This window comes from Lactuca sativa, chromosome 9 (assembly GCF_002870075.4).
Source record: "Lactuca sativa cultivar Salinas chromosome 9, Lsat_Salinas_v11, whole genome shotgun sequence".
In the NCBI taxonomy this organism is placed as follows: domain Eukaryota; kingdom Viridiplantae; phylum Streptophyta; class Magnoliopsida; order Asterales; family Asteraceae; genus Lactuca; species Lactuca sativa.
The window spans coordinates 216,097,420-216,109,074 of NC_056631.2; the positions used below are offsets into that span (position 1 = coordinate 216,097,420).

At 40.3% G+C, this 11,655-nt stretch overlaps 2 protein-coding genes across 2 annotated transcripts; both read right to left on the reverse strand.

The window, feature by feature from the left end:
- Nucleotides 1-317: 317 nt before the first annotated feature.
- LOC111903449 (uncharacterized) lies at nt 318-2,702 on the reverse strand. The gene is made up of 2 exons (XM_023899223.3): nt 2,484-2,702; nt 318-1,628 (listed from the first exon to the last, which is right to left on the reverse strand). The coding sequence occupies exon 2, from the start codon at nt 1,605-1,607 to the stop codon at nt 672-674; it is 936 nt and encodes a 311-aa protein (XP_023754991.1). The 5' UTR covers nt 1,608-1,628; nt 2,484-2,702; the 3' UTR covers nt 318-671.
- Nucleotides 2,703-8,948: 6,246 nt separating this feature from the next.
- Nucleotides 8,949-10,733, reverse strand: LOC128129270 (uncharacterized). Its single transcript, XM_052767896.1, has one exon. It carries the CDS (start codon nt 10,731-10,733, stop codon nt 8,949-8,951), a length of 1,785 nt encoding a protein of 594 aa, XP_052623856.1.
- Between the last annotated feature and the right edge of the window lie 922 nt (nt 10,734-11,655).

The window sequence follows — 11,655 nt, forward strand, 5'->3', positions numbered from 1 at the left end:
TAGGAACCAAACCTTGTAATTTAGTTTGAAACATGGACCATATTTTTGAGAAAGGTGCTACGTTGAAGAAACATCCAGGACTAAACATGTAATTTACTCAATATATAATTGAATTTTATAACATGTCCAGTATTTTGGTCTTTTAATAGAAAAAAGAACTATGTAATTGAATCCATTTCAGGAATGATGGATTCCTACAAAATTGAATTCTATTCATTCAACAACCAAACAAATCACGGAATAGAATCTCAAATTCCGATTCCATTGATTCATGAACTAAACACGCCATAGGAGACATATACTTTTTTTTTAACATCCATCCATCCAACAAACATCTAAATCAATCAATTGCATATTTACATCAAGATTTAAAGAATGTTTCGGATTCATAAATCTCATGAACATAGCAAATCCAGGGAATCAGGAAATTACAAACACAAATTAAAACATTTTTTGTCAAACAAAAGTTTACATATAAAAAAAAAAAGAAGCTCCAATTTTCTTTTTCAAGCTTCTTCCAGTCATACACATCAACAAATATTGTTGATTGATGACAACAGGGAAGCATCGAAACCACTTCTCCTTTTATCACTCCTAAAAAACTAATTAAAACCCTAAAAACCTTTTATCTTCATGATTCCCTTCTTTACATTCACTTTCTTATCATACATCTATCTTTCACCACCCAATCTCCTCCTCCTCCTCCTCCTCCCCGATCTTCCCAAAATAACCCTACCCTGCCGCCTCAAACGGCTCACCAATGACATCCCATCACCACCACCACCACCATCATCATCATCATCTTCATCATCATCAGCATCAAGTACTCTTGTGTCTCCACCATGACCAAACGCGTGAAACAAAAGAAGCATATTCATGAAATTATTATTGATTCCGACATTCCCTAAACCATCATCATCGTCGGAATCCAAACCGTATGGATTCCGTTCAATGACGTAATCACCGAATACCACGGAACCAGGCATTGAAGAGGTGACGGTGCTAATCACATCCTCCCGCTCACGTTCCTGCTCGAGCCGCCGCCATTTCTGCTCCTGGTCGGGGTCCACTTCACGTGGCTTAGCCGATGGGTGCACCTCTCTCACGTGTTTCTTTAACTCCTTATACACCCCAACAAAACTACACTCATCATGCATACAACTTCTTTTCTTTAAATTAAGATACTCACGAGCAGACTCCACCACTGTCCACCCTTTCACCTGCCCGCGACAGAGTGGGCAGGCGAGCTCCGCCCCTTCTTTGATTTTCTCAACCGGTGGTGGTGGCGAACCACCACCACCACCACCACCGGTTGCTGGGGGCGGAGGAGGGTGGTGGTGGGCTTTGTACTGGTCGAGACAGTTGGAGTAGCGGGAGCTGGTGCCGCACATGTATGGGCGGCAACCTTTGTTGTGGGAAGAACAGAGGAGGAGGACAGCATTGTGGGGGTATTCCATGCACACTGAGCAGGTTATGTCTTCCCAGTCTTTTGGTTTTCCGGTGAGGTCGCCGGAGACGTGGCGGCAGGTGAGGTGTGGGTGTGGGTATGGGGTGGTTCTGTGGTGGCTTGAAGCGGTTCTACGTCTTCCCCTGGCACTTTTTGCCATTCTTTTTTTGAAGAAGTTAACCTGATGTGAAAACAGAAAAAGATTGATAATTTTGAGATTTGGGATGAAATAAGTTTTCAAGAAAGTAGAAAGTCAAAAATGGTAAATCACAATGTCCGAAAAGAACAATTATAAACACGCAAAATTGTATCTTTTGAAAGATAGTGAGTTGTAGGAAGGATCTGAATGCATATACATGTATAAGGTATTTTGCATAAATATGGTATTAAGTTCTCTGGAGTAACTACAAATAAGCTGCAAACTATGTAATTAAGCATTAATTTACTTTCCATGTTCCAAGAATTGATCGAATAATATTAATCACAATTCACACAAACAAATTACAGCATAACATGTCGATCAATATATCAAAACAAGCTACATTTTGCTAGCCTAAGAGAACACTTGTGATAATTGAATTATTGAGAAGTAATTGCTGAAATTCATTATGTGGATCATCATCTAGAAAGGCAATTACAAACAAATTAGAGCAACGGAAGCAAGCTCAAGTAACATAAGTAAAATTATCAAACATGAAGTCTGCAAAATTGACCAAACCACTTAAACTTCAAAACAAATCTGGATCCAGTAGAGATCAAAGATAAGGTGCCACATCGAAATCATCAGGGGAACAAGAGATGGAAATGAATAAATAAATAAGATTCTTTCGAATCCGAAGCATAAGGACACAAAACTAATTTGTTTTAATATAGAAAATCGAAAAGCAAGTGAAATCTAACCAACTGCAATCTACGATTCAAAAACGTAAAATTTACAATTCTGTCATAATCCGTTGAAAGAAATCAAATCAAATGATTATTCGAAACACAGTCACCAACTAAAAGATGAAATAGACTGGTTAAAAACAAATCATACCTGACAATCCTTGGGAGGAGTTTACAGGGTTAGATTTTTGTCAAAGACAAAGATCAGATTAGGGTTTTGTTGAATTGAAGGGGGGAGATCGAGGGATTGAATTTCACTCCTTTGCGTAGGGGAAGTATATATCGGATTTATCGAAAAATTGCCCAATCGATATTCGCTCTGAAACGTAGGGAGAGAAAAAGCGAGAGAGAAATGGGAGTAGTGGGGTACTGCGGATCCACGCAATTTTAGGGAGCGTGGAGTCACGGACGACGGACTGAGCAGAGTTTTCAATTTTGGTCCTTGTGTTTAGGTACATCTTTTACTAAATTATACGAATGGTCCTTTAAGTTTGTATTTTTTCCTTGAATTAATCCTTACGAAACCTTTTTTTTTCCTCAAATGGTACATACGGACGAAACCTTGAATGCAAATGGACCTTGGGTTGGATGTTCGCTAAAGCAACATTAACATGCCCCCATGTGCCTTGCACATGAGGGTATTTTCGTCATTTCACCTAAAAGACAATTTACGAACATTTTAATTGCACACCTGATCAATCCATCCTCATTGTAATTAGGGCACCTAATTGATCTCTCTTCTTCTTCCTCGAAAACCTTCCTGCTCCCACTGCAATTTGGGCATGGCATAAATTTTGCATCCCTACAATTATCGCAAAAAAAAAAAAAAAAAAACCAGGATCAATAACAAGAAAATCCTTCACAAACTTAAACAAAGTTCCATCCTCGTGAAGCCGTTTGATCTCATCTGCACCACCGATATCATTTCCCTTGATGGATAGTTGTGGCAGTGTAACACCCGGTTTTCCGGATTGGGTCGATTTAGGGCTTCAGGGAGTCAAAGGCATGTTTTTGGGAAAAAACAAGGCTCACGACATGACCATTGAAGGGTCACGAAGTGAAAATGGATTTGATGAAGATTCTAATTTAACTGAACTCATGATGTGAGGTATGCTGCTTGTAACATCCCGAGTTCAGAAGTACAAGCTCAGGGTTCTAAGTGTAAAAAAGGAAGGTCAACTCGGCGAGTCGATGGATAGACTCGGCGAGTCGGGTCGCGATTCAGGACGCGTGTTAAGTGACCAACTCGGCGAGTTGGTGTTGACGGGAGAAAAACCCTAATCCGGGGTTTGTGCCATATATAAAGCACATTATAGCCACCCTCAGCCTCTCTACCTTCCCTTTTAGTTCCAGAAAACCCTAATTTCGTGTGAGGCTTCATTGTTGGAAAGATTAGGGCTTAGAAGAGGAAATTGTGAAAGGATCTTGAGAATTGGGAGCTAGCATCAAGAGGCTTGTAAAGATCTGAGATCTACATCAGATTTGTGTACATCTCTGAGGTAAGGAACTCTTGCCTTAAGATTTTTCCTTTGTGGTTCAACCTTGGTGGTTGTCTTGGGATTCTTTAGCTTGGTTTGGATTCATTTCGGGTTTAAAGATTAGATTTGAAGTTGCAACTTCAGATCTAGGTTGTATTGGAGTCATAAGGGCAGAAAGCATCAGTCTTTGGGCTTGTTTGAGAGTGCCTTTGTCCCAAAACCTTCTTGTAGCTTGGTTAGAGCTTGTTGAGCCTTGCGTGCACGTAAAGTTGGAAACTTTACGTGTGAATCTGGCCCTAGGAGTCCAGATCTATGTATTGGAAGCAATGGAATGGCTTGTGATCGTCTGAATGAAGATGTCACGTGTGGACTCGGCGAGTCTGGGAGATGACTCGGCGAGTCGGGCATGATATTAGTCTTGAGTCGCAAAGTAACTCGGCGAGTCACATGGGTGGACTCGATGAGTTGTATGAAAATGGACAGGAACTCGACGAGTTGGAAGAACAACTCGGCGAGTCTGTTGAATATTGCCTTGAACTCGGCGAGTTTGTTCTTGGACTCGGCAAGTCTGGTCAAGGAATCCCAACCTTTTCTGGTTGAACGGTGAATCGGCGGGTTGAGGGATGACTCGGTGAGTTGAGTCACGTAATGGGAGTTTTCAGAGCATAGGGACTCGACGAGTCAGCGGGTTGACTCGGCGAGTAGAGTCTGTCATGGAGGTTGACTTTGACTGAGGAGTTTGACTTTGACCAAGGATTGACCAATTGACTTCCTAGGGTATTTTGGTAATTATTGGTGTTAATTGGTTTTGGTTATTTGGTAATGATCAGTGGTGGAGTCCGTGCTGGTGGTCGGAGCAGCGTGAACTTATTTCTTCAAGTCGACAGTTGCAGGTGAGTTATCCTCACTATATCGACAGGGTCTAAGGCACCAAGGCCGGCCCTTTATCGGATGGGAATCCGAGTAGTTGTTTGTTATGTTATTGCTTGGCTATGTATGCATCCGGGTAGTTAGGATGATATATATTAGAGACCTGGTTAAGGTCAGTATCATGGTATATAGGATGATGCTATGCTAGTGACCGGTTAGGTCGGTATCCTGATTAGGATGTTGCTATGTTATGTGATCTGCTAGATCGGTTGATTAGTTGTGAATTGCTATATGATTTTATGTTTATGTGCACATGGTTGTTGGACTGGGGTTGGGTTGAGGCGGTGATGGGATGTCAAGCCCACCAAGCAAATTACACCATTTGATTGCTAAATAAACGTAATATAATAGTAAAAAGGGGTATCGATCCTCGGGGAAATGGTTGTATTCAATCACCAATGCAATTCAATAGAACTAGTGAAATTAAACTAATTAACTACAATTAAACTAAAAGGGGGGGGGGGGTTGATTACTTGAAAATTAAAATACTTGAATAACTAAAAACCTTGCAATTAAGCAAGTTGATGAGATGCTCAAAGGTTGGGAATAATTGGTTAACTAAGGCAATTCAACACAATGAACATTTGTGTGTTTATCATTAGGATCTAATATAAAGCTTATCCTTCATCCCAAATTGGTTATAGCAATCATGAAGCATGATATGCCAAGATTCCTCATAAGTAGTATGGAGGTTGAGGAAGCCCACAACACACCTTCTTAATTAAGATCAAGGGTCAATTGAAGCAATTAATCCCAAGAAATCAATTAGCCTTAAGAACGAAGGAATTCCCAATTCCTAGAGGATGTCAAATGCTTACACATCCATAAAGGATATATGATTCATAAGCTAGAGATGATTTTTACCATCATAAAGCCTTTGTTCTAGATAAATTCAATGATCCAATGCAAAATCAATGAAATAAATCAACCATTGCTCAATCAAATACTAAGCTCATGATCAAAGCATCAAATAAGCATAAGAATTGTAAACTAGAATCTTAAACATGGAATAAATTGATAATCAACATAAATCCTTCAAAACCCACAAACATTCATTGGTTTTCAGCCAAAGTCAACCAAATAAGAGTATTAGCCACTCATGGCAACAAAGTAACAAGAACAATAATCTAATTGCATAAAGAAACTACCTAAGATTTGGAAAGATGAAAGGAAATGATTTCTAGCTCCCAAATTCGCCTCTTGCAGGTCTCCAATGGTGGAAAATCGTGAATTAGCCTCTAGATCTGATGCCCAAAGGTTATGGCAAGCCAAATGACCAAAATGCCTAAACTGGGCAGTTGCGCGGGTACCCGCGCGACGAAAATTCCACCCGCGCAAATGTTGCTGTAATGCTATTGGTCCACCAAGCCACTCCACCCTTCCACTACCAAAGATTCCTTTGGTCCCCCTCCTTGTCCATGTGATTTGAAATGCACCAATCATCATTTAGCCACCAAATGGATGCTCCAAGCCCAAAATTTGAATTTTATGATCCATCTTCACAAGCCCAAATAATCCAAGCCAATAACTTTCAAAGCCCAATTATTCCTCTTTGATTCCGCCAAGCCCAATAATGCCTCGGGAGCCCACTAAGCCCGTCTCCAATCAACCCGCAACCGCAACAAGCACCGAAAAACCTACAAAATATCTCATGCAACATAACAACCACCCGGTACGATCCATACTAAAGAAAAATAAATAAAATACAATGCATTAATGATAAAAAGATCTAAAAATCTAAAATAAACTAATAAAAATAAGGAAATAAAATAAGCTATCAAATCACCCCAAGCTTAAACCTAACTTGTCCTCAAGTTAGAACAAGACTAAAAATGAGCTCGGGATGAACTATCTAAAAAGGAAAAAGAAAGATACCATAGAACTTGGTCAACATCAGTCAACATTGTCAGAATTAGTCCTTCAATGGACCCTATGCATCTTCAAAATGTTCCCCGCTTTAGAACCATAAACCACATTCTCAACCACTTGATGGGCGAATAGATCACGGCTGGATGCGGTCGCGGTGTGCAAGACAAAGGAAACAGAGATGCGCCCAGTAGGGGCACTTTAAATCACCAATGTAGACCATAGTGCACGAAGGAAAGGCGCCTCTTCACACACTATGATTCCTACATTTGTCAGGCCAAAGTGTATAATAATGAAATAGGGTTTTGCAGCACGGCCTCCGGGCAAACATCCGGTTTCAGAGGCTTCTCCCTTGTACTGTCCTTTACAGTCTACCGTCTCATCATCGGGGCCTTTTCTCACCAAAAATCAAAAATAAAATAAAATAATAAAAACTCTACTAAACCTAAATCTAAACCTAACAACCTAAATCTTCAATCTTGAACTTCTGTTATTGGGTCTTCAATCACATTTGCTGCTTGACATCCATTTTTTTTTGAATTTTTTTTCAAACTAGATATATAACATAAGTCTTGAACTTGGAATCTTGTTCTTCTTTTTGTGTTGCTCTTTTTTATTCATTTTTCTTCTTTGTTTTTGTTTCTTTTCTTGAATCATCTTTAATAGGCTCTTATTTTCTTCACTTTTTCAAATTTCTTCATTCTTTGTGTTGCTTCTTGGAAGGTCTAAGGAATTTCACCAAGTAACATAGGACTCCAATAGTGAAAATTGAGTGATAGATAGAGGCTAATATGAACACCTAATGATCATTGACAATGTGCCAAGATCAACTAAAAAGGGTGGGATATGACTCAAAAATGGGTGTTACCGAAAAGACTTGGTCCCAAAAGATGTGAATTGGGGGACCCACTTCAAAGTTCATCAAGCACCTCAATGCAAGGTGTGATAAACAAAATCTATCTAACTATCTACTCTAGACTCCTAAAAAAATAACCTATCCTAAAAAGGTGGTGAGAACCTAACTAAGCAAGGCTCGGACGAGACTCGGGAGTACTAAGGGGTACTCCCTCCAAAACCAAGATGCGAGTCTTCAATGTCTTCAAAATACCTTACCGGGCTAGTCTTTGCTCGCACACATTGGCATGACCAACCACATCCTTCCGCACCTAGACCCAATCAAGCTACCTGCATCTGACCCCCACACAAGCGGTCTTAAAGTGGTTTGTGAGGCTCAAAACGTGTCCCATTCATCAAATACAAGGAATTCCATATCAAGACCCGGGACCAATCAATGATTCAATACTTATGACTCGGCGCTATGGTACCTGTAGGGATGAGAAGACAAGAGAGAACAAAAATGCATGAACCTAACCTAGAATGCATCTAAAAAGTATGAAAATTAGAAAAGAAAGAAATAAAATATGCAATATTTTTGAAATTTTTATGCAATTTTTTTATGAATGCCCTAAATGACTTAGTCTAGATGCAACTATATACAACCTAAATGCAATAAAAATAAAAGATTAGATTACCTCACCCCAAGCTTAAAATTAAGCATTGTCTTCAATGCTTAGGATGAGAGTAAGGAAGGATTGTACCGGGATCAAGGTGGAGGAGGCACGTGTGGACGGTATGGAAGCAACACATGGGTTGCATAATGATGCTTGGATGGAGTTCTTGGCCGTCTAAATACACATGGATGAAAGCTTGGTCACACAAAGGACGCATATGAAATGGCTCGAAATTTTCTTATGAAATGACATATTTGCGTGGGTACCCTCGCTAACTTTGCGCGGGTGGGGGGGGGGGGGGGGGGGGGGCAGCCGCGCGCACATGTCAGAATACATCCCATGTTAGGGTAATTTGGAACTCGGAATCTGCGCGGCTGGGGGTCGGTCGCGCAACGGCTATGCGGGCACCCGCGCACAGCAATCAGAGAGCACCCCATGTTGGTGTAATTTGGAACTCGGGACCTGCACGGCTGGGGTCGGTCGCGCAAAGTCTGCGCGGGTACCCGCGCAAAAGTCAAATTTTTGGAAATTTTCAAACTTCACCAAAATCACTAGAAGACTCCTATATGCTTATTTTTAGGCCAACTTCACGTTTAGATACACCCAAAACTTCAAGCGTAGATTATTTATTCACAATGCATTTATTTAACGTCTTTGCCAAGACATAGCCCCGCTTCCGTCAACCTTCGTAAATCGGTGTTTCCATTGTTACGTTGTCGAATTCTCCTGTGTCAAAACCTTCATAAAATAGTTTCAAATGGTGCCCATTCACTTTGAAGATTTGGTTTGTTTCTAAACTCTTGATTTCAACCACACTAGGATCAAACACTTTTATAACAATAAAAGGTCCATGCCATCGAGATCGCAATTTTCCGGGAATAGCTTTAAACGTGAATGATAAAGAAGAACTTTTTGACCCGGAATAAAGTGTTTTTGGGTTATGTGCTTGTCATGAAATTCCTTTTTCTTCTCTTTGCACCTTTTGAACCTTTTAATTATCTTCTTCTTCACCACTTCCATCATTGGAGGATCCAATCTTCTTTGAGGTTCCCTCTTAGGATTACAATCATCTTCCATGATTATCTTGTCTGTGCATACATTAGGGCTTATCCTGTTTATTGGCTCAATCACATCGACCCGATACAATGGAGAAATGTTACTAGGGTAGCTCATTCCTTCAAAGATGTTGAAGTGAATGGTTTCTCCATCAAACTCCATAGTTATCTTTCCTTTATGGACATCAATGATTGTGTGAGCGGTATGCATGAAAGGTATTCCAAGGAGGATCATTGATGATTTGGAAGGAGTCTTCTCTTCAAGATCAATGACATAAAAATCCGCCGGAAAAACAAGTTGATTAACTTGTACTAACACATCCTCTAACACTCCTCTTGGAGACACACTTGACTTGTCTGCTAATTGAATGATTACTCCAGTTTCTTCCAAAGGTCCAACATTGAGAGATTGAAAAACCGAATATGGCATCATATTGATCGAGGCTCCAAGATCTAACATGGCACTTTTGACATGCAAATCACCAATGGTATAAGGGATAGCAAATATTCCCGGATCCTTGCATTTGGGAGGTAACTTCTTTTGGATAACCGCAGACACATTTGCATTGACTTGAATCTTTTCATTTGCCTTGAATTTTCTCTTCTTAGTGCATAAATCCTTGAGAAATTTTGCATAACTTGGAATTTGTTTAATAGCATTCAATAGTGGAATGTTGATTTGGACCTTTCGAAAAGTTTCAAATAATTCATTTTCTTCCTCTATCTTCTTGGAAAAGGCTAACCGGGAAGGGAATGGAGGTGGTATGACCAATGGTTTGATGGGTTTGTTGGAAGAGTCGGGTTGATCAACGTTTGGCACAACCGGTTCCTTTGGGGGAGCTACAACTTTTGAAGGTTCAACCATGATGACTTCATCTTCTTCTTCTCTTGAAACTCTTTTAGGGTTGCTTTCTCCGAGTGTTTTCCTACTTCTTAAAGTTATTGCACTCACATTGGGGTTCTTCTCGGTTTGTGATGGAAGTTTACCCCTTTGTTCTATCTTGTTGAGAGCGGTTGCCAAGTCTCCAATTTGTGCTTGAATGTTGGAGAAAGTATTCTTGGTTTCTTGTTGAAATTGGGTTTGGCTTTGAGCAAGAGAAGTGACAAGTTCTTGAAGGCTCATTTGATGGGTACCACTTGATTGGCCTTGTTGTGGAGGTTGTTGATAATTTGGAGGGTTATAAGAATTGTGTGGATATGGAGGTTTTTGAGAGGGGTATTGTGGATGTTCGGGTCTCATCAAAATATTTGGTGGATTTTGCTTTGGTGGATAAGGGTTGTTTTGGTTATTCCTCCAATTTGGGTTGAAATTGTTTTGAAATCCCATGGGTCTTGGTTGATCTTGATATCCGCCCATTGCATTCACATCTTCCGGTTCACTTCCAAGTGTGGGACACTTATCCGTATAATGGCCCGTCATTGCAAAAATACCACATACCATCAATTGTTGACCACTTCCCACCACCATTTGAATTAACACATTAGTCAAGTCCAAGAGATTTGATTCCAAATGTTGAGTGTTGCTAACTTCACCAACCACTTGTGTAGAATTTCTCTTCATGTCATTTCGAGTCCCAAAATTCCTTTGATTTTGAGAAATGGTACCAAAAAGTAATCGGATTTCGTGAGGGGTTTTGTTGAAGATGTCACCACCACTTGAAGCATCAATCATCCTCCGATCTTTTTCATTCATACCCTCATAAAATTGTTGAAGAAGTAGTTGTTCGGGTATATTGTGTTGAGGACAACTTGTACACAAATTGTTGAAGCGCTCCCAAAAATCATGAAATGTTTCATTTTCCCCTTGACGAATCCCCAAAATGTCACTTCTTTGACTTGAAATGCGGGAGGTGGGATAGAATTTGCTATTGAAGGCCTTGAGTAACTCTTCCCATGTGTGAATAGATCCCGGTGGTAAGTTGAATAACCACTCTCTAGCTTTGTCTTCCAAGGTGAGCGGGAAGGCGATTAACTTGAAATCATCCAATGTCACATTGTCGGGCAACATGCTAACACATATCATATGAAATGACTTCAAATGCTTTTGAGGGTCTTCTCTATCCAAACCATGGAACTTGGTAAGTTGATGGATGAAACTTGACTTCAATTCAATCCCTCGGAGGTTTGCGGGATAAACAATAGCAAGAGGTGTATGAGTAACATCCGTTTCCATCATTTGTCTAAGTGTCAACTCTTGAGGAGGATTGGGTGGATTGGGGTTATTGGGATACTGTTGCAAGTAATTGGGTGGTTGTTGGTAAGGTGGATATGGATATTGTTGGGGATTGTAGATTGGTGGTGGATAAGGTTGGTAGTTAGGGTATTGGTTGTAAGGAGGTTGTTGTTGTGGGTACATTGGGTTTTGGTACATTGGAGGGTGTTGGTAATTGGGTTGATTTGGGTAATGTACTTGTTGAACTTGAAAAGCATTGTTTTGAGGTTGGTTGTTTTGGTGGAAGTGTTGGTTTTGTAGTTGTGGTGGT